General features: G+C 37.4%; 1 protein-coding gene and 1 long non-coding RNA gene across 2 annotated transcripts; one reads left to right on the plus strand and one right to left on the minus strand.

Annotated features, from left to right (window-relative positions):
* Nucleotides 1–2,541: 2,541 nt before the first annotated feature.
* Nucleotides 2,542–11,816, minus strand: LOC127451860 (uncharacterized). The gene is made up of 4 exons (XR_007899160.1): nt 11,669–11,816; nt 9,555–9,686; nt 3,097–3,202; nt 2,542–2,841 (listed from the first exon to the last, which is right to left on the minus strand). It is a non-coding gene; the product is annotated as an uncharacterized LOC127451860 (long non-coding RNA).
* Nucleotides 11,817–14,906: 3,090 nt separating this feature from the next.
* On the plus strand, nt 14,907–16,717 carry prl (prolactin). Its single transcript, XM_051716859.1, has 5 exons — nt 14,907–14,946; nt 15,215–15,336; nt 15,545–15,652; nt 16,144–16,326; nt 16,529–16,717. Exons 1-5 carry the CDS (start codon nt 14,907–14,909, stop codon nt 16,715–16,717), a joined length of 642 nt encoding a protein of 213 aa, XP_051572819.1.
* Nucleotides 16,718–19,774: the final 3,057 nt, after the last annotated feature.

Here is a 19,774-nt window from a genome sequence, read left to right on the forward strand (position 1 = left end):
ATAAATGCTGTGAAAGTATTGTTCATTGTTAGTTCATGTTAACTTGTGTTGTTAACTTATGTTAACAAATAGAACCTTATTGTAAAGTGTTACCAATTTCTTTATCTAACCTAGAAACATTTATGTAGCAAAATACCACAGCTTTTTTTCAGGGCAACCCCTAGATGCTGTCTGTAACACCATTTTCCCACAGGAGCTCTTATTTACAAAGTTATATACATTAGACTACCTAGATGCGTTAAACTGTGCATATATAGTTCATCTTGTGTTACTTCAAGGTTACAAATATGTAGGTTGTCACAGCTACTGTCAAGAATCATGGTATCTAATAGCTACTGTGGGTCTTTTGTGTTATCTCATTGCAGATCAGCAGACTGAGGTGATTTCTGCCCGCAGCCTCTACCTGCACATTCAGCTCAGCACTTTCATAAACTCCCTCAAGTGTTGCTTCTCAATGTCAAACTGCTGTTTTTGAAATCACACACAGGACATTCACTGACCTCCCTCTGTAACTGTATGTCTTTAATGAGAGTCCAAAGTTGTTGTAAAGTTTTCCCCTTCTTCTTCCTTTCTGGAAGATCTCCAGGAAAGTAACAGCACAGCCTCCTCCCTCATCAGAGTGTACCTTACTTCAAGCCTAAATATCTATTCTCACCATGTGTATTGACAGAAGGATGTCAGCTTTTACATGGAAACACATGAGAAATATTTTTGGAAATTTGGTAATGCTATAGGACGCAGTATCTGCCGAGACACACACAATAATTACACCTAGGATGATGCCAAAGGATGTTTGGGTATGCACTTGATAATGTCTGTGTTTTTGAGTCTACCATAGGGGGGGGAGATGGAACAAGAGTGATGTTCATGCCATTTTCCAACTACTGCTTTTTTAAAAAAAAAAAAAAAAAAAAAAAGACCTGGATAATCCACACATCATTACTGGAAAACATTTGAAAAGACTCATGGACAGATGTGACTAAAGTTTAAATATTTGTGATATGTAGAAAACAACCAATTACACTTTACCATAAAAACATCTCCTAAAGTCTGCCACAGGTATGAACATTATCTAAAAAATAATGGATAAAAAAAATAGAATAGAAAAGAATTTAGTTGAGATTGTTGTCAATAAAGAGGACAAAATCTACTTGCCACAAAAGGAAAGGGCTGACTTAACATTTTCCATGAATTGATTGATTGTATAAACCTTTTATTCAATAAAAACATAGCATAGTTAAGGATGTGTCTGTTAAATAAAACCTTTTTCAGATCATACACGAGAAGTGCTTCATGGAGATATCCAGGTACTTTCAAAAGATTCATCAACTTTTTCTGCAAGCCAGGTGAAGATTGGCATGGCAATGCATTTGCCTTCTTAATAAGCATGCAATTCCGGTTTGGACTGTTTAAATGAAACCAAACCAGAAATGTACTGTTTGCATGCTTGAGCATAGTCCAAACCCTCAGGATCTGTTTTACATAATAGGACAAGTCTTCACACCTCTAGCTTTCAAGCTTGCTATAGAAGATCAGTTCAAGCCAAAGCCTAAGGTCTAATTGATTGACAGATGAGATAAATGCAGTTGGGGATTTGAGCGGGTGTATTTGAGAGCTTCCCAAGGAGTTCAAGTGAGAAGTTTAGTGTATTAGTGACATTAGAAGGCTTAATCTCCCCCTTTAGGTCACCTAAACCCATTACCAAAACCCACATAATCCTTGCCTTAAATCCATTTAACTGCAAACCACTGGAAGTTTTACAAGGTTACATCATATACTGGACATAAAACTTTATGTAAATACATAAAACTGCCAAGACAATTCAGAAGTCACCTCGGTAAGACCATATTGCAAAAAACATTTTCTTACAGAGTATTTTCGTCTTATTTTCCGGTAAAAATATCCAAACATTCTTGTAAATGTTTTACCTTTAAATCGAATTTTTTTTTTTTTTACCAAATTGGCAAAAAAAAACAAAAAACAATTCTTGTTACAAGCTACTAAATTTTGTTAGATTTCTCTGGAAACAAGACAAAATATGTTGACATAAATAATTAATGTTGTTTAAAGTATGTGTATGTCCTTTTACTGGAAAACAGACAAAAATACTCAGAAGGAAAATCATTTTTGCAGTGCATATCTGCTTGTATGTTTTGTCTAAGGTAAATGAAAATTCTCTCATCATTTACTCACCCTCATGCCATCCCAGATGTATATTACTTTTGTCTTTCTGCTGAACACAAACAAAGATTTTTAGAAGAATATCTCAGCTCTGTAGGTCCTTTCAATACAACTGAATGGATTATGTTTATGCTGCCTTTATATGAATTTTGGACCTTCAAAGTTCTTGCCACCATTTACTTGCATTGTATGGACCAACAGAGCTGAAATATTCTTCTAAAAATTTTTGCTTGTGTTCAGCAGAAGAAATACACATATGGGATGGCATGAGGGTGAGTAAATGATGAGAATTTTTATTTTTGGATGAACTATCCCTTTTAGGTACATGGGTTAAACACAGAATACAGTCAAGATGAAGCAAATGTTACAAATGTTGAACCATTTATAAATCTTTATTCCACTTTGTTAGCATCTGAGACACATAATTTACATCAAATCATAAGCTCTTTCAAACTGTCTACAGATCAGATCAATACAATCATCCACATAAGGGGAGGGGAAGTGGGTGGTTGTAGGAATCCATTTAAGCTTCACAGGGGGGTAGAGAAGGGAAGAGACATAAGTATGGTCTCTGCTGCCAACCCCATCAGAGTAATCAGAGTCCAGTGCCATGAGCTGCAGGGAATGCTGGGAAGGTGGAGGACTCAGTGCAGTAATCCACTGAGAACAAACACAAATGGAGAGAATTAACATGATTACTGAGATCAGAAACTGCGATTGAACTCATTGGTAATTTTTAAAAACACAATAGCCACACAGACCAATCCAGTGTAACACAATGACAAGTCAGCTGTATTGACATTTAAAAAAAAGAAAATAAAGTTCATTACATGGCACACCAGCAGAGCTGACATAACTTAAATAAACATCTAGCAAAGCAAAGGAGAATGAAGACAGCAGGTAGATGTGCATTACTTCTCCTGCATGTTGAGCTCCTCATGACGCCTCAGCATTGCTCTTCACACAGGCAGCAAACGCCTCCATCAGCTCCTTACATGCTTCCTCGCCATTCTCCTTTACACTAAATCACACAGAACACAAGTGTATTACTCCTGCACATGTACACATGCAGACTATGCTTTTTTTTACCAATTACATCAACATCATCGCACAGACAACATAAAAAAATGCAGGTTATTAATAATAAGGCCATTAAGCCGGTTCCAGAGGGGTTACTAGGAAAGATTTTGATGTAAAACTATTAGGACTGACATAAAAGTCAGTTTCTTTTAGTAAACTAAAAGAAAATGCTTAAAAAAAAATTACAATAAAACAAATTATAATAAATTAAAATAAAAAAGGGGTACATGAGCCTTACTGATGGGGCTGTGGGCAAAAAAGGACTGGGAAACACATCTGAAGACCAGTGTTGTGTAAGTTACTCAAAAAAGAAATTACTTCTCTAAAAATTGTAATCAGGTTACTTTACTGATTATGTCATTGAAAAAGTAATCACATTACAAATTACTTTGCTTTTAAGCTACGTTCTAAAACACTTCACAAAAACGTAATTTTTCCCCACTCAACCAATTAAAAATAATGTCTCTATTTCTTTGTTTATTGTCGCACACCCTTCAGCTGTCACAAAACACAGACATACATATGAACATGTGAATTCATATTTTAAATGTATTACATGTAAATAATATTATTTCAAAATATATGTAACCCAAATGATGTACTTATTACCTTAATTGAAAGTAAAACATAACTGTAATCTGATTACAAGAATTTAAAATATATTGTGTAACACTACTTTTTGTACTAAAAAGTATGTATTTAAATTACAGTAAATTAATACTTTGTTATCAGATTACACCCAACACTGCTGAAGACATTTGACTGCATAATGCAGCACAGAATAAACTGTGCTATAAAGACAGAATACTGACTCTTCTAAAGACAAAATGACTCTGCTACATCATAAATCTAATGACTATTTAATAAGAGGACTCGTGACAGACTGGGTACTACAAGGACTAAATGAGATAGTATGTATGAGTTTGTTTGAGCGAGATTATTTGAGCCTCTCCACACCAAACAATGGCAGACACTGACACACTGCATTAGAGTGATGAAGCGAATAGGAGGGTTGGAATGACACACAGGGAGGGAGGGGTATAAATCATGTGAAGAAGAGAAAGACAGCACTAGAGCGCATGGAATCACATAACAAACAACCAAACAGCTGCTTCAGGCAGGTAATGGATAAGAGGCATGCCCACTGATGGAAGAGGGTGATGTTGTGACCTACATTATGATGAAAAAAAACCCTCCCTCACTCAGAAAGGGTTTTCAGTTGCTCCCCTCCCCACAGATCATCTGCACAGCATCTCACATGCTGACATCAGTGAGCAGTGATGTAACACACAGCTGGTCAATTTAAATATAAAGAGCTTTATGCCGACCGGTTCTAATGAGCCACGTGATGAAGGATTGGCATAAGGATGTATGGGGGGGGGGGGGGTGGCTGCACTGGCCAAGGGCATTTCCTCTACATAGGCAGCCATTTTAATACTTCAGAGATTCAGAGGGAGGACATGCGAGGAGGAGGAGGGTGGGAGAATTGCCCATTGTGATGTTCACTCTTCAACACAAGACTAATCAACAGTGTGTGGGACAAGCTGCATTTTATTGGACAAAAACCAATTAGGATGTGATTATGTCCTTACACTAAACGACAACTCTTTAGAGATCACAAAAGCAGTTCAGATCAACTGGTCAAGAAAAACACTCATGGTTTGATTTGGAAGAATGGTTGATTTAAAAGTAGTTTTGAAAGACAGACAAATTGATTTTAAAATACTTTAATCCTTGCAAAAGTGCATTAAATGAACCGAAACATGGTGATCTGAAGCAGGGTCATAAATTACCAAGGGATTAGGGCGACAATGCCGCATGAAAGTGACATAATTGCCCCTGAAGTTGAATGGGCATCAGATATATTTCTTAATCCTCTATTGTTGGACTAGTATACTAATTATCGCATGAAATGATGACGTTCATTTAAGTTTATAGGTAACAGCTTATCTGATCATTTAGATCGAAAATGTATTTTATTAAATGTATTAAATTGAGGTATTTGGCATAAAACAATGTCATATTATGTTATATTTTGTATGGTTAGAACAAATATGCTCTAAAAATGCCCTCATAAAAAGTTAAAAATACTGTCCCTTAATGGAAAGGTTAATTTTCTGGACACTGGTTTGAAGTCATTTAAATTTGGAAGTTAATCATTAAAACCCTTCAGTCTGTGGTGTAAAAATACAATGACACCAAAAAGTAACAGACAACTGGGGGAAGGAGATGATCACCATCCCTAAATTGAGACTGAATAATTCACATGATGGCCAGTCCTTCACATATATAATGCAAAAGGAAAAAGGGCACAGCCCTGAAGTGCCCTGATCTTAACCACAACAAGTAAATACAAAGACCTCCACTTTCAAGGATAGGATGTCCAACTTACAAACAATATTCCATATCTTACAACATGGAACTTATAAACAGATAAATCCGAGGCCTTTGTTTATTACTAAGTGAGCAACACTCGCTACCCTAAGGGGGGCTTTTGCAAAACTGTCTGTAACAATACATTCCAAACATTACAAGCACAGGCCTGTAAACAAGAAACAGGAGGCACAAAATGTGCTGAAAGTGTAAAAGATTAAGAGTATTTGCCTTTCATTAATATTTTGGAAAGGACAACCCTAGGACAAAATGGCTATACACTGACTCTCTGAGAGTGGTTAATGTTTAGTCACAGCTAGCAATTTCACATATTGGCAGGTAGTATGACCTATACTCAGTGGTTAAATTAGTATTTTTTGAGGAAGTGGAACCCTAACACCAACCACCCCAACTGACTAGGTTACGACACAGACTTGACGGAAGCACAATGCTTATGTAATTAACTTTAAAGAACTTTAAATGTGTTTTGGAGCAAGCACACTTGCTAAATGGAGATGGAATGCATAAAAATAAAGGAAGTTTTATTAACAAGGTTCAGGAGGAGCAAGTTTATTTTATTTTTATTTTATTAAATGTTTTCCCCCTTTTTCTCCCCAATTTGGAATGCCCAATTCCCAATGCGCTCCAAGTCCTCATGGTGGTGTAGTTACTCGCCTCAATCCAGGTGGTGGAGGACGAATCTCAGCTGCCCGTCTGAGTCGACCGTCAATCCGTGCATCTCATCACATGGCTTGTTGAGCGCGTTACTGCGGAGACACAGCACGTGTGGAGGCTTCACGCCATCCACTGTGGAATACACACACAACTCACCACGCGCCCCACCGAGAGCGAACCACATTATAGCGATCATGAGGAGGTTACCCCATGTGACTCTACCCTCCCTAGCAACCGGGCCAATTCGGTTCATGCCCTGGGATTCAAACTCGCGAACTCCAGGAGTGGTAGTCAGCGTCTTTACTCACTGAGCTACCCAGGCCCCGGAGCAAGTTTATTTAATCCAACCAATTACACTGCCAGAGTAAGAGTATATAAACTGCTGTTTAACTCTACGTGGTACCGAGTGTTTCCAGCATCCCTCCACCTCCCCATCTCCTCCTATCTATTCCATAAAATATTAATCCTAAATCCGGGAGGGGGTATTCAAGCTCGGGTCAAGTCTCGAGCCTCGAGCCCTTCGCTCCGGACAGTGAGCCACACATGTCTTCACTATCCTTAGCACAGGATTACATTAACTTGCGAACTACTGAAACTTAATTGGAGCCTGTATGCAGGAAACAGAATGAAGCGACAAACAAACTGCCAATATTTTTTTCGTTTTTGAATCGGAGGCATTCCAATTTAACCCCTGCCTATACTGCCAAGGTCATAAGGTCATCACTATGGAATGCAGCAAATTTAAGCTACCAGAAAGTGATCTCTAAGAATCAACCCTGATAACACATGTACATCACCCAGATGTCTATTTGATAACGTGTGTTTACATCTGGAAGATGTATCTTTTATGCTATTTGCTCATCTGCAATATGTCTATAAGACGTATGTCAATAAGTATGTCTCAGATGTCAATAATACATTCAGCAGATGTCTTTAAGACATTTATGATTTAGAATGTATTGTGATGCTTTCCAGATGAAAAGATCTCTGAGATGTACGTGTGCTATCTGGGAAAATGGATCAGAAAGGATGTGAAGGTAACATGTTCTACAACATGCAAACAGATCAATAGTTAAATGCTTACTTCTAGGGTTAAACCAATAACTGTAATCCTCTTCTCATCCCAAAAGCCCATGATGAATTCCCTATGCGGGGCAGCATGACAAAGCAAAGCAAACTCTTTTGTTTCCGGTTAAACCGGAGAAGATGAACATTGTGCCGTGTTTAGAACAGGTGGAATGTGTACCTGGAATGTGATCCAGTGTACAGAAATTGTCACACTTCATGATGAATGACATAAGACACATCTACACATAACCATTTATGAGGGGGCTATAAATACCTGTGTGGTGTACATTACTAAAAGTTTTAGCCTTCTGTGAGGTTAAACATTCATCTAGTCAGTAGCACATGAATGTTGCTGGTCAGAATGAGCACACATATGTCAATGACAAACAGAGGTCGACTGATAGTGGATTTTGATAAATAAGGTTTTGGAAAAGGCAGATAACCAATTATTTGGCCGATAGTTTAAAAAAAAAATGTATTGAATGTTAACAAATTTGCTGAGTCTTTCCTTACCAAAAGACCGGCACAGATATAGAGGCTACAAGAGTCTAAAATGAATAAAATTCTAGATACAGTTCATTGTTACAACAAAATCCAAATGATAACCAAAAAAAAAAAAAAAAAAAAAAAGAGGATTTGGGTGCACAACGTGGGACTTATGACTATAAACAAACCCGAAACACACCGGGGACTATTATTTTAAAATGACGGAGACTTGGTTTTGTTACACAGCTTTATATTTAAGTATTTACCAAATTAAGCTTATTATAGCCTATATATTCACCAGATCCACTTGGGTGAGTGTTTTCGAAAAGCTCAGTTTTCGCTGTCAAAAATTCCATCTCAGTGTGGACGGAAGGGCAAAACGTAGAGAAAAGATGCGTTTTCAGACAAAAAAGTATTAGTGTGGTCGTGGTCTAACTTCAAGTGCTGGCCACAGAGGAACATGGAGAATAATTTTGTTTTTCTTTTTTCTTTTTTTCTTTTTTTAAACAATCTGCAACTATCGGCATAGATATTTGCAGATAACCAATAGTTCCAAAAAGCAACTTTTGTCACAGATTAATCTGTAAAACCGATATATCGGTTTACCTCTAATTACAAACTGACCTGCAAATAGTGTTGCAGCTGCTAACAGTCTTATGCTGTCATGCTCCAACTGGAACACTGGGCCTTTACAAATTATTTAACCAGAGTCCAGGCTAAAGTCTCAACCCCACACCCTCCTTCTATCTGGTCCTCACACACCAAAGGTCAGGGCATGTGCAATCTTATCAGGTTTCTCCTGCTGCCCAGGCCTGTCTACAGTACAAACACCAAAAGCAGCAAAACTTCATTTTTGGTTGGGTGTGGGGATTTGGGTCAAAATACATCTTGGGCAATAGCTGGTGTCAATGATCAGGAGAAAGGATGAACACAATGAAACACAAAGTGAATGATCATCTTCGATAATAATCCCTATGCATTTACAGGATTAAAAACTAACAAAATCCACTAATCCAGAAGGGAATCATGGGAAGGCAGAAAATTGTGGGAAAAAAATGTGCATCCACAAACATCAACAATTGTGATGAATGTAAGCAGTCACCACTCAAACATGACAAATCAAGGCCTGGGAGACTGAAGGGAAAGAGATGGCGAAGACCTAGAGGGCAAAGAGGGAATGGCAGAGCGAACGAGAGGAAAGACATTACACAGGCACATTCCCAACAGCCAATCAGGCGTGAGGAAGAATCGAAAATGAAGAAAACCCCCAAATCCCCTAAATGAGTGGCCCCGCCACCCCCACTGATGCTGCCAACTCAAATCAAAGTGACACCAATCAAAGCATTTAAAAAGCTCACAAAACATAATTAAATTATGGCATTAGACTGCTTCATAAGAGACACCATACCAGATCACCCCGTGTGCAAAAAAAAAAAAAACACTCCATCTCGCATTTATTGAAAGGTTCTTACTTCTCCCTCCATTTTGGATCGCCATCACGATTTAGCATTTACACTGCGTATTATAACTGTATCAAATAGAATGATTCTAGCCATTCAAGAAGTACAATAATGCTTTTGTGGGATTATATCTATGTTGTGGAGTGTGAGAATTTAACAAATTTTCATCAGGTCCATACAGGGTTCCAACTGACCTGTACCGATGGACCATCTGCCACCCCAATCACTTACCATTTGTCTAAATCTGCCTTGATGGCCACACAGGGTGCCGGGACAGGGGTCTCGGCAGGAGCTGCAGTCTCTGAGTCTGACATGGTCTATGGCGTTGATGTGTATATGTGAGCGTGCCTTCTCTGTATGCTCCTGTAGTTGCATGTGCAAGAGAGCAAGAGAAAAAGAGAGAATGGAGAGTTACAGTTGGCAAGTGGGAGGGGGAGTGTACATGGTACACCAGGGAGGGAGGGGGTAGCGTTAGAGGACACACATGTGCACATGAGCAAAAGATCAAATGATGCACAAGTTCAACTTATCTAAACAAACCATTACATTCACTTTTCAGAGTTTGGGGTTTAAAACTCAAAATGCACTTCAGAAGCAAGTGCTTCTTTCTGCACCTCACTGCATGGTGCTTGAACTATGCTGATGAGACAAAGGTGTAAAAGTATGCAAAGAAACTTGACTTTCTGTGAAGGACAGAAAAGCTGCACTATTTGTGTCACGCATAAGCATCTCATGGACTGTGCACGGGCGCCGCCTAATGGCAACATGTGTTCATACACACCCTTCATTTCAATTTCTCCAACAGCCGTCCACTCTTGTCACATAATAGTAACGTATGGCACGACCTTTACACTTTTCCCAGTATTGCAGTTGTGAGGTGCGCGCTACATCCAATAAACCACAAAATTAGCATCATATAGGTCATGAAAATACTATTACCTATTTCTCTATGATTTTTTATGTGAACGTACCGTGATACCCAGGGTGCAAAACCCTCCTCCAAAACTAAGTATGCACTTATTGCAGTGGGTTGCATACTTTTAAGTGTGCAAGAGCGGCTGTACACTTAAAGGTTCGTTCGTGCGTGAACAATGAATCAAAAACAATGTTACAACAGAACATTTGTACAATTCACGGTGTGTTCAAATAAGATAAGGTTGCTAGGGTTGCCACCCGTCCCTTTTTAAAAGATAAAATGATGCGTTCCGTATTGAACCAATACGGGACGCGATTTGTCCCGTATTTAAGATGGTCAGATGCCGTCATGGTGAAATCGTTCCAGATCGCTAATTTAACATTGATGTAAATTGGAAAATTTGCCTATGGTGGGTAAGGGACCGTCTGAAAAGTCCACAAATGGTGCTGAGTTTTTTTTTTTTTTCTCTATATAAATGTTCAATAAGATCAAACAATGTATGAATACAATCACTGAGTCATAAAGACAAGTACAGATGAGGGAAAAAAGATCAACAAATTTAAATATATATATATATATATATATATATATATATATATATAATGTATGTATATATATATAAAATACATATAAACCGACCAAATTGTATATAAATAAGATAAAGAAGACAAATAATAAAATATATTATATTTAACATATAAAAGATGTATTTTTTATAAGTCATGGGTCAGGAACGTTTTCATAAGTTAGCATATAAGAAAGGATATACAATTTTCATTAATAACGCATATTAAATCTTAACGCATTTAAGTTTCCCTTATTTTAAAACTTCAGTCCTATTCATTGCTCACCCCGCCCCCCCTCTTATGCTCAAATATTTTCACTGCGTTCATCAAAAAGCTCCTTATTAGTATTGTATGTTTACTTGGTGGGTTATAAAGCCCGAACTAATTCCTGCAAAAGGCGCGAGGTATTTATACGGCGCAATTTTACTTCCAATACGGACAATACAATTTAAAAGAATTAGTCAATAAATTGCTGCCAAATATGCCTGTAAATATAAACAATAAAGTTTAATCACATAGCCGTAATTAGTGTACAATAAGTGTACCTGTACATGGCAAATATCTTATTAAGACCTAAAGCAGAAAGTTTCTTTAGAACTCAAATAGTGCAACAACTCAGCTTCCACACATGTCAGTTCACAGGTGAATAAGCCTACATTTCTGTCTAATTCAATAGTTTATGCAGTCTTTTGTTACTTTTGGAGCAAAATACTTAATACTACGTGTACAGGATCTCTGCAGACTTCCTCATAGAACATCGTGTTCTCTGAACAACCAAATCTTATTCATATGCATTTACAACGCTGCTAACGATCTAAGTCTTTTTAATTAAATTAGCATGAAATGTCAACCAACTACTTTACCTGGCTCTGCAGCCCTGACGGATCCGGCAAAAGTTAACTGGAAAACAAAATGAATATTGTTGAACTAAAGGCTGTGCTTAATAGTGGTTCCACGCCTCTTTCTTCAGGAGTCTTGGGGGAGGAGGGCAAAACGACCCAATGCAGGGATTGAATTACTGTGATTATTTTAATGAGATTATTTAGATTTTATTGGATGAGTGGACATTTCAAACGGATGTGTTGATAAAGGACAGTGGTTGGTCAATGTTTAAAATTTCTCAGTTCTCTGGGCAGATTGAAAAGAGAAGCAGAACGAACTTTGACAATTTGAGGTGACAGATTCAAATAATTGTAATGCACTCAAGAGTGTTATTCAGGTTCCTGTAAGGTTTTTTTAAAACAATGTAACACTAGCTCTGTGAAAACAAATCATAAGTTAACAATAGTTGTAAAATCAGGATTTTTTGCAGGATATTGTGCATTAAAAAAAATATTCTGTGTTCAGTACAAGTTAAGCTCAATCAGCAGCATTTGTGGCATAATGTTGATTACAACAAAAAATAATTTCGACTCGTCCCTCCTTTTTTTTTTTTTAAAGAAAAGGCAAAATGGAAGTTACGTTGAGGCACTTACAATGGCAGTGAATGGGGACCAATTTTTGTAGGGTATAAAGGCAGAAATGTGATTCTTATAATTTTATAAAAACACTTACATTCATTCTTCTGTTAAAACTTGTGCATTATTTGAGCTGTAAAGTTGTTTAAATCATTGATTTTGTGGGATCACAGGGCATAACATGGCATCACGTCGTCATGGCAACAAAGTTATAAAATTGACTATAACTTTACACAGAATAGGTTAGTACATGATTTTATCACACTAAAATCATGTTAACATGCATATTGTTTATGTCAGCAAGTATTTTAACATTTACGGATTGGCCCCATTCACTTCCATTGTAAGTGCATAATTGTAACCCTTTTTTTAAACAACAGGAGGGACAATTTGGATTTATTTATTTATTTATTTGGTAATAAATATTATGCCACAAATGCTGTCAGATGAGCTTAATTTGTATTGAACCCATAATATTCCTTTAAGGAGGACAGAAGGACTTTCTTAAACAAGAAGAAATGAAAGAGGAGCTTTGCAACAAGCTTTCAAATGTCCACCTGTAGAATTTAGGGTGTGTGTGTGTGAGAGAGAGAGAGAGAGAGAGAGAGAGAGAGAGAAAGAACAAGGGGGGCGACAGAGGAATTTCCTCAAGCAAACTTGGAAACATGCAAGTCAACCTTTATGAGAGCAGACCAATACTCTCTGAGAGAGACAGCATACTGACTGAATTAAGTCAGAAAAAAAGAACAGGAAAGTTTCGTAGAACTGGCATCAACCACACCATTCAAACACAACACAAAACAAACCAAAAAAGAGGACCTATAAACTCCCAGTCTTCAGCAGGACATGACATATGAATGTTTCCTCATTGCTGGGGGGAGGGGTCTCCCAGTGTGAGGGTGCAAATTTGCTCTATGGTATGTGTTAAATGCACACACTGCACAGAACCTCCATCATGCACATGTAGGGTCCTCTTGAAGAGAGTTTTTGTCTTCAGTAACTACTTGTGTTACATTGTGTAAGTTCTGAGAGATCAGTCAAATCCTCAGACCCAAAATAGTTTTTAATCTAATTCTAATTGACCAGTATTAGTACATGGATCACCTAGATTATTTATATTGTAGCAAGGGGCAGTCAAGGAAGAAGAGGGCATAGTTCTCAAGGTCAGACTGTAAGGTCAAACAGTGAATGTTTGGGTATGTTTTTACCATTGTAAATATATAGATGAACAAGAGGAGGAGATTTTGGTAAGTAGAAGGGAATGTTCATGTGGTAATGCTGGTTTCAGATCTATAGGATATCTCTGTTTCCCCTTAAACACCCACTGAAGACAACCTACAATGGTTGTCATATCATGCTCCAAGAAAACATGCACAAATATGACAAATAAAATATTGCTAGGACAAAAAATAAAGCAATCATTTGTTTGTTTGTTTGTTTGTTCATTTTTCTTAAGCATTTGAGGAAACAGGACCAAATGGCCACCATTTGTCATCTCAGGATTTAGAGAAACTTGGTTTAAAAGTAGTAATAAAGGAAAAAAGCAAGTTGTAGGTGAGTTATAGTGCTTCATGATTTTGTCTTTAACAGCTGAATACAACACACAACAAGAGTTGTTTTGGGAGACAGATTTTTGCATAATATCTCAATCCCAAGTTTGAGAGCAGACAAAATAGATCTTGCAAAAATTATAATATTAATGATTTTTGTAGTATTAATGATGTTTAGAAACCTTCAGTGACATGCTTGTGTCTTAAAAAAATTAAAATTAAAAAAATCAGTTGTGTATATGTTAACATTGAGAACTCACATAACATTAGTTACACTTTGGATTCAGTAGACCAATACCAGTGCTGAAAATGGAAGGAAAGAGGTCTACAGTATGTGACTGAATGAGATCAGATTGAGAAATAGTGTCATCTCCATGAGACAGTCACTGATTATGACTGGATTAGGACCAACAGACCATAAATGGGTAATTCTATGTTTACTGTTGAAAAATTAGCTGAGGAAAAAATAAAATTTGATTTGAGATTTACCTTTTAAAAAAGAAAGAAAGAAGAACTGTTTTGTGGATTGTTTTGTCTTTTCATTTTCCACTTGTTTTTCCATTCAAATCTCCTATCACACTGGGTAACACTCGCACAAAAATGTAAATAAAATAAAAAAATCTCTAATGTTGTGCTGTGTGTACTTGTATATCCAATTCTTTACTCTGGAATGCCAAAAAAAAAAAAAAAAAAAAAAAAAATACAATCAAGCACAGCTTATCACTTTATATAAACTCCATATTTAGGTGTGTTAGCTTAGTCGTCAAAATCTCTGGCAAGTAATTATTTGACATCTTTATTTATTTTCTACATACATCAAAGTGATGGAGAATTTTGCTCTGACACATCCCCCCTGTGCCCTGTAGAGTCAAACAGCTCATCACTATTGATTAACCAAACCCTCAAAACAATGTTTTTCATTAGTTTCAGGACTGAACTAGTTTAGGTACAATACACCTGGAGTGTAAGTCTTACTGCATATCCAAATGAAAGGACCAAAGAGACTATATAATGAGAAGAAAATGACACAGAGCCCAAGAGAGGAAAGCAGACAGCACAGATTTAAGCAAGAAAACATAAGAAAAGTTCAAATGATGGCTCGATTCCTTCAAGATTCTAGACTATACTTTGCAGGTAAGTGTGTAGTTTGTTATTATTTGTGAGGTTGACATTGTGTTTGTGGTATACTCAGATTTTTTATCCAACCTTAGGGGTTATCTTTCTCATTCTAACCTTTTCCCGCAGCATTTTTTAATTTTTTCCTCACCTACTTCCCATGTTACATCTCCCTTTTTGTGTTTTTCGTTTCAAGCTTTGTGGACATCAGCTGCCTCCATCTGCTTTCTGAATTGCCCTTCTCTTGTGTTTAATGTCAGTGTTTTCTTTTCTCTTTATTTTTCAGTCACTGTTTTGATGTGCATGTTTGTCTCCATCTACGGTGTTGGCCTGAACGATTTACTGGAGAGAGCCTCTCAACTTTCAGACAAACTGCACTCCCTTAGCACCTCTCTCACCAATGATCTGGTCAGTGCCAAACCCTCTCATAATAAACGTATGAGTGTGTATGTGTTGTTACATGCCTGCAGTTCCAGGCCCATGAGAAGCTCTGTGTGCTCTATGTGACTTTGATATGAGATTGGTGGATGAATGCAAGCCAGAGTCATGATGTTTCGTTGGATATTAACCTCTATTTTTCTATTTATTTCAAATTTCACCTTACTTTCTTCCACAGGATTCCCACTTTCCTCCAACTGGGAGAATGATGATGCCTCGTCCGTCGATGTGCCACACGTCCTCTCTTAAAATTCCCAATGACAAAGATCAAGCCCTTAAAGTGCCAGTAAGAACTATCGGCATTCATCTTCATCTCTTTTCTTTTTTCATCTGCCTGTCTAGTCTTAAAGGGATAGTTCACCCAAAAATTAAAATTCTGTCATCATTTACTCACCCTCATATTGTTCCAAACCAGTATGACATGTTTGAAACAACTTGAGGGTGAGAAAATAATGACAAAATTTTCTTTTTTTGGGTGAAGTGATACAGTTACTCCACTGTAAGTTTTAACTCTTGAACCACTAAACTTTGTCATGTTTGCTATTTCTTGAAAAAAATGTTTTACTCCCTCTTGTGGTGTCGTATGAAACTACATGCAAAACAATAATACAATAAAAAAAGGTTTTAGGCTGGAAGATGAATCAGTTTGCATAATGTTCAGCATTATGGATAGATTATCTAACACATAAAGGTATTGTCCTCTCTGTTAGAGGATGGGCCGTGCTGTTATTTATAATGTGGCATGGTGAAATACATTTTATATGATTGTTTCAATAGGAGGATGAATTGCTGGCTTTGACTCGGTCTCTACTGCTGGCATGGTCCGATCCCCTTGCTCTTCTTTCTTCTGAGGCATCCAGCCTGGCACATCCAGAACGCAACACCATTAACAGCAAAACCAGGGAGCTGCAGGACAATATCAACAGTCTGGGAGCAGGTTTGGAGCGCCTCGTTCACAAGGTTGGTCTGACTATTAGATTGTGTCCGTGAAAGTGCAGTTCATGAAAGAAGACAACATGAAGCAAATTTGAACGATTTAAGTAAAAATAACAGCAAAGTGAAATCTGTAATAAACCTAAAGCAGTGTTAATCTAGAAATTTTCCTTCTAGATGTCCTTCTTTCTCATGATGTCTCTGACTTCAAATGTTTAATTCTCTATAGATGGGCTCATCTTCAGAGAACCTGTCCGATCTCCCTTTTTACATTAGCAACCTGGGCCAGGATAAAACCTCTCGCCTTGTCAACTTCCATTTCCTCCTGTCCTGCTTCCGCAGGGACTCCCACAAAATTGACAGTTTCCTTAAAGTTCTCCGCTGCAGAGCAGCCAAGAAGAGACCTGAGATGTGTTAAGAGTGGAAGGTGCTGTAAGGTGCTGTATACTCTTCTTGGTGTGGATACTAAACTAAAATGGGCAATAGAAATGTGTCTCTTTCCATTATAAAGAGTGATTTGGAATGTTTCTTAATTATATGAAATGACAACATGTGCCTTATATAATTTGTTTCTAAGTGGTAGATATTTACTTACTTTCCTATATTCTTGAATAACTAACTGAGATGGTGGGATGAAAACTGGTCAGGTCAGATCTGATATGCTGTGATATTTGTATGCTGATTAAATGCACAGAGTAACATCATAACTCTTCATATGTGGCACATAGGGCTGCTTAAATGTTTGACCATAGCTTGATGAGATGTTTGTATATTAGGTTAACTAAAATGTATTTATTGAGGAAATGATGTAGTATCTTTAACAACTAAACTTTCACATACTCTTCTATGATGTAATATTTAAAGATTTTTTTGTGCCAATGTCAATAAATTTCTATCATGCAGAGATATAATGACCGGTGAATACTCGATTCTACATACATGTGGAAAAGGTTCATAAATACAGAGCCCCTGTCACATTTATTGGACCAGTAACACAGACACAAACAGTGCAACATTAATGTTTCATAATGAGAAGCAAGAAACTTAAAGGAAAATTTCAGGTTCAATACAAGTTAAGCTCAATCAACAGTATTTGTGGCATAATATTGATTACCACAAAAATAAATTTAGACTCTCCTCCTTTTCTTTAAAAAAAGTAAAAATCTGGATTACAGTGAGACACTTACAATGGAAGTGAATGGGGCCAATCCGTAAACATTAAAATGCTCAGTTTCAAAAGTATAGCCACAAGATGTAAACGATATGCTTGTTTATATGATTTTAGTGTGATAAAATCAACCCGATCTCATGAAAAGTCATACATCATTTACGAGTTGGCTATTTCGTATGGTCTCGCATGATGTTGTTTGCATAAACTCATACGACTTCATCACGTGCAAATTCCCTGATGTCTAATGCAGAAGCGCAAGTTCCGCGCACGAGGCGTTAAGGATATACTTATTAATATTATGCCCTTACCCAAACCCCTTATCTAAACTTAACCAATCAGTATAGTGTAAACATGATAGGAAGCTGTTGTGTGTGGCAGAAGCAAGTAATTGTAGCATATTAAGATGGAAACGATGTCCAGCGACGTCATTGGCTGTAGTGAAAGTCGTAGGAATTCAGATGAGCGCAGTCGCACGATATCATACGAATTAGTCAAATTTAGAAAAATCACTTACTAACCTTTTCTGTGTTACAGCCAATTTTACAACTTTGTTGCCATGATGATGTAATATCAATAAACCCTAAAACTATAAAATGACTGTAAAATTACGATTTAAACTTTACAGCTCAAATAATACATGAGTTTTTAAATTATAAGCTACACATTTCTGCCTTTAAACCTTCCAAAAATGGTCCCCATTTACTTCCATTGTAAGTGCCTCACTGTAACCTTGATTTTTTTTAAGGGGGGATGAGTTGAAATTATTATATATATATATATATATATATATATATATATATATTCAATGTTATGCCACAAATGCTGACGGAATATTCCTTTAAGCATAGAAAGGTTCTAAATATTAATTCTATTCTAAAACTACTGATTAGCAGTTTCAAAACACACGGAAGCTTTTCCAAAACAAAAACTATATATAGTTGCATACTGCAATACTGTGCAAGGCTGCAAGAACCTCAAAATCTTTGGTCTATCGAGAGATGGATAATACACATACAGACATTTGTCTCCACATCCCACAGAGTGAATGAGTGGAAAGTTCCTTTCTCATCTGTTCTCTCTCAACATTTGTCTCTTCTCCCCCACTCCATTGTCTTTAGACTTAAATTACTCAGAATAACTGTATAAAAATATAATGTACTATGTGAATGTTTGGTATCATTGAAATGGTTTCATTGCGACTGGTACAGTGATCTCATTCTCACATCAGTAGACTTAGTCATAACAAAGATTTGGTATTTATAGAAATTATTTCTTTGCTGGGTGGGTGTGTGTGTGTGTGTGTTTTTTTTTTACCATTGGCCGACTATACACCGATCAGCCACAACATTAAAACCACCTGCCTAATATTGTGTAGGTCCCCCTCGTGCCGCCAAAACAGCGCCAACTCACATCTCAGAACAGCATTCTGAGATACTATACTTCTCACCACAGTTGTACAGAGTGGTTTTCTGTGTTACCATAGACTTAGTCAGTTCAAACCAGTCTGGCCATTCTCTGTTGACCTCTCTCATCAACGAGGCATTTCCGTCTGCATTTCCGGCTCATTGGATTTTTTTTGTTTTTGGCACCATTCGGAGTAAATTCTAGAGACTGTTATGCGTGAAAATCCCAGGAGATACAAAATACTCAAACCAGCCCATCTGGCACCAACAATCATCCATCCGATTATCTAATTGGCCAATCGTGTGGCAGCAGTGCAATGCATAAAATCTTGCAGATACGGGTCAGGAGCTTCAGTTAATATTCACATCAACCATCAGAATGGGCAAAAAATTTGATCTCAATGATTTGGATCGTGGCATGATCATGGTGCCAGATGGGCTGGTTTGAGTATTTCTGTAACTGCTGATCTCCTGGGATTTTCTTGCACAACAGTCTCTAGAATTTATTCAGAATGGTGCCAAAAACAAAAAAAACATCCATAATTATAATTAATTAATAATTTTCTTTATTTATCACATTATACATTTGCACATATACAGTGAAATTCTTCTTTTTCTCACATATCCCAGCTAAGCTGGGGTCAGAGTGCAGGGTCAGCCATGATACAGCACCCCTGGAGCAGATAGAGTCAAGGGCCTTGCTCAAGGGCCCAACAGTGGCATCTTGGCAGTGCTGGGGCTTGAACCCCCAACCTTCTGATCAGTAATCCAGAGCCTTAACTGCTGAGCTACCACTGCCCCTTTTTCTCATATCCCAGCCAAGCTGGGGTCAGAGTGCAGGGTCAGCCATGATATGGCACCCCTGGAGCAGATGGGGTCAAGGGCCTTGCTCAAGGGCCCA

Source organism: Myxocyprinus asiaticus, chromosome 14 (genome assembly GCF_019703515.2).
Source record: "Myxocyprinus asiaticus isolate MX2 ecotype Aquarium Trade chromosome 14, UBuf_Myxa_2, whole genome shotgun sequence".
NCBI classification, from domain to species: Eukaryota; Metazoa; Chordata; class Actinopteri; order Cypriniformes; family Catostomidae; genus Myxocyprinus; species Myxocyprinus asiaticus.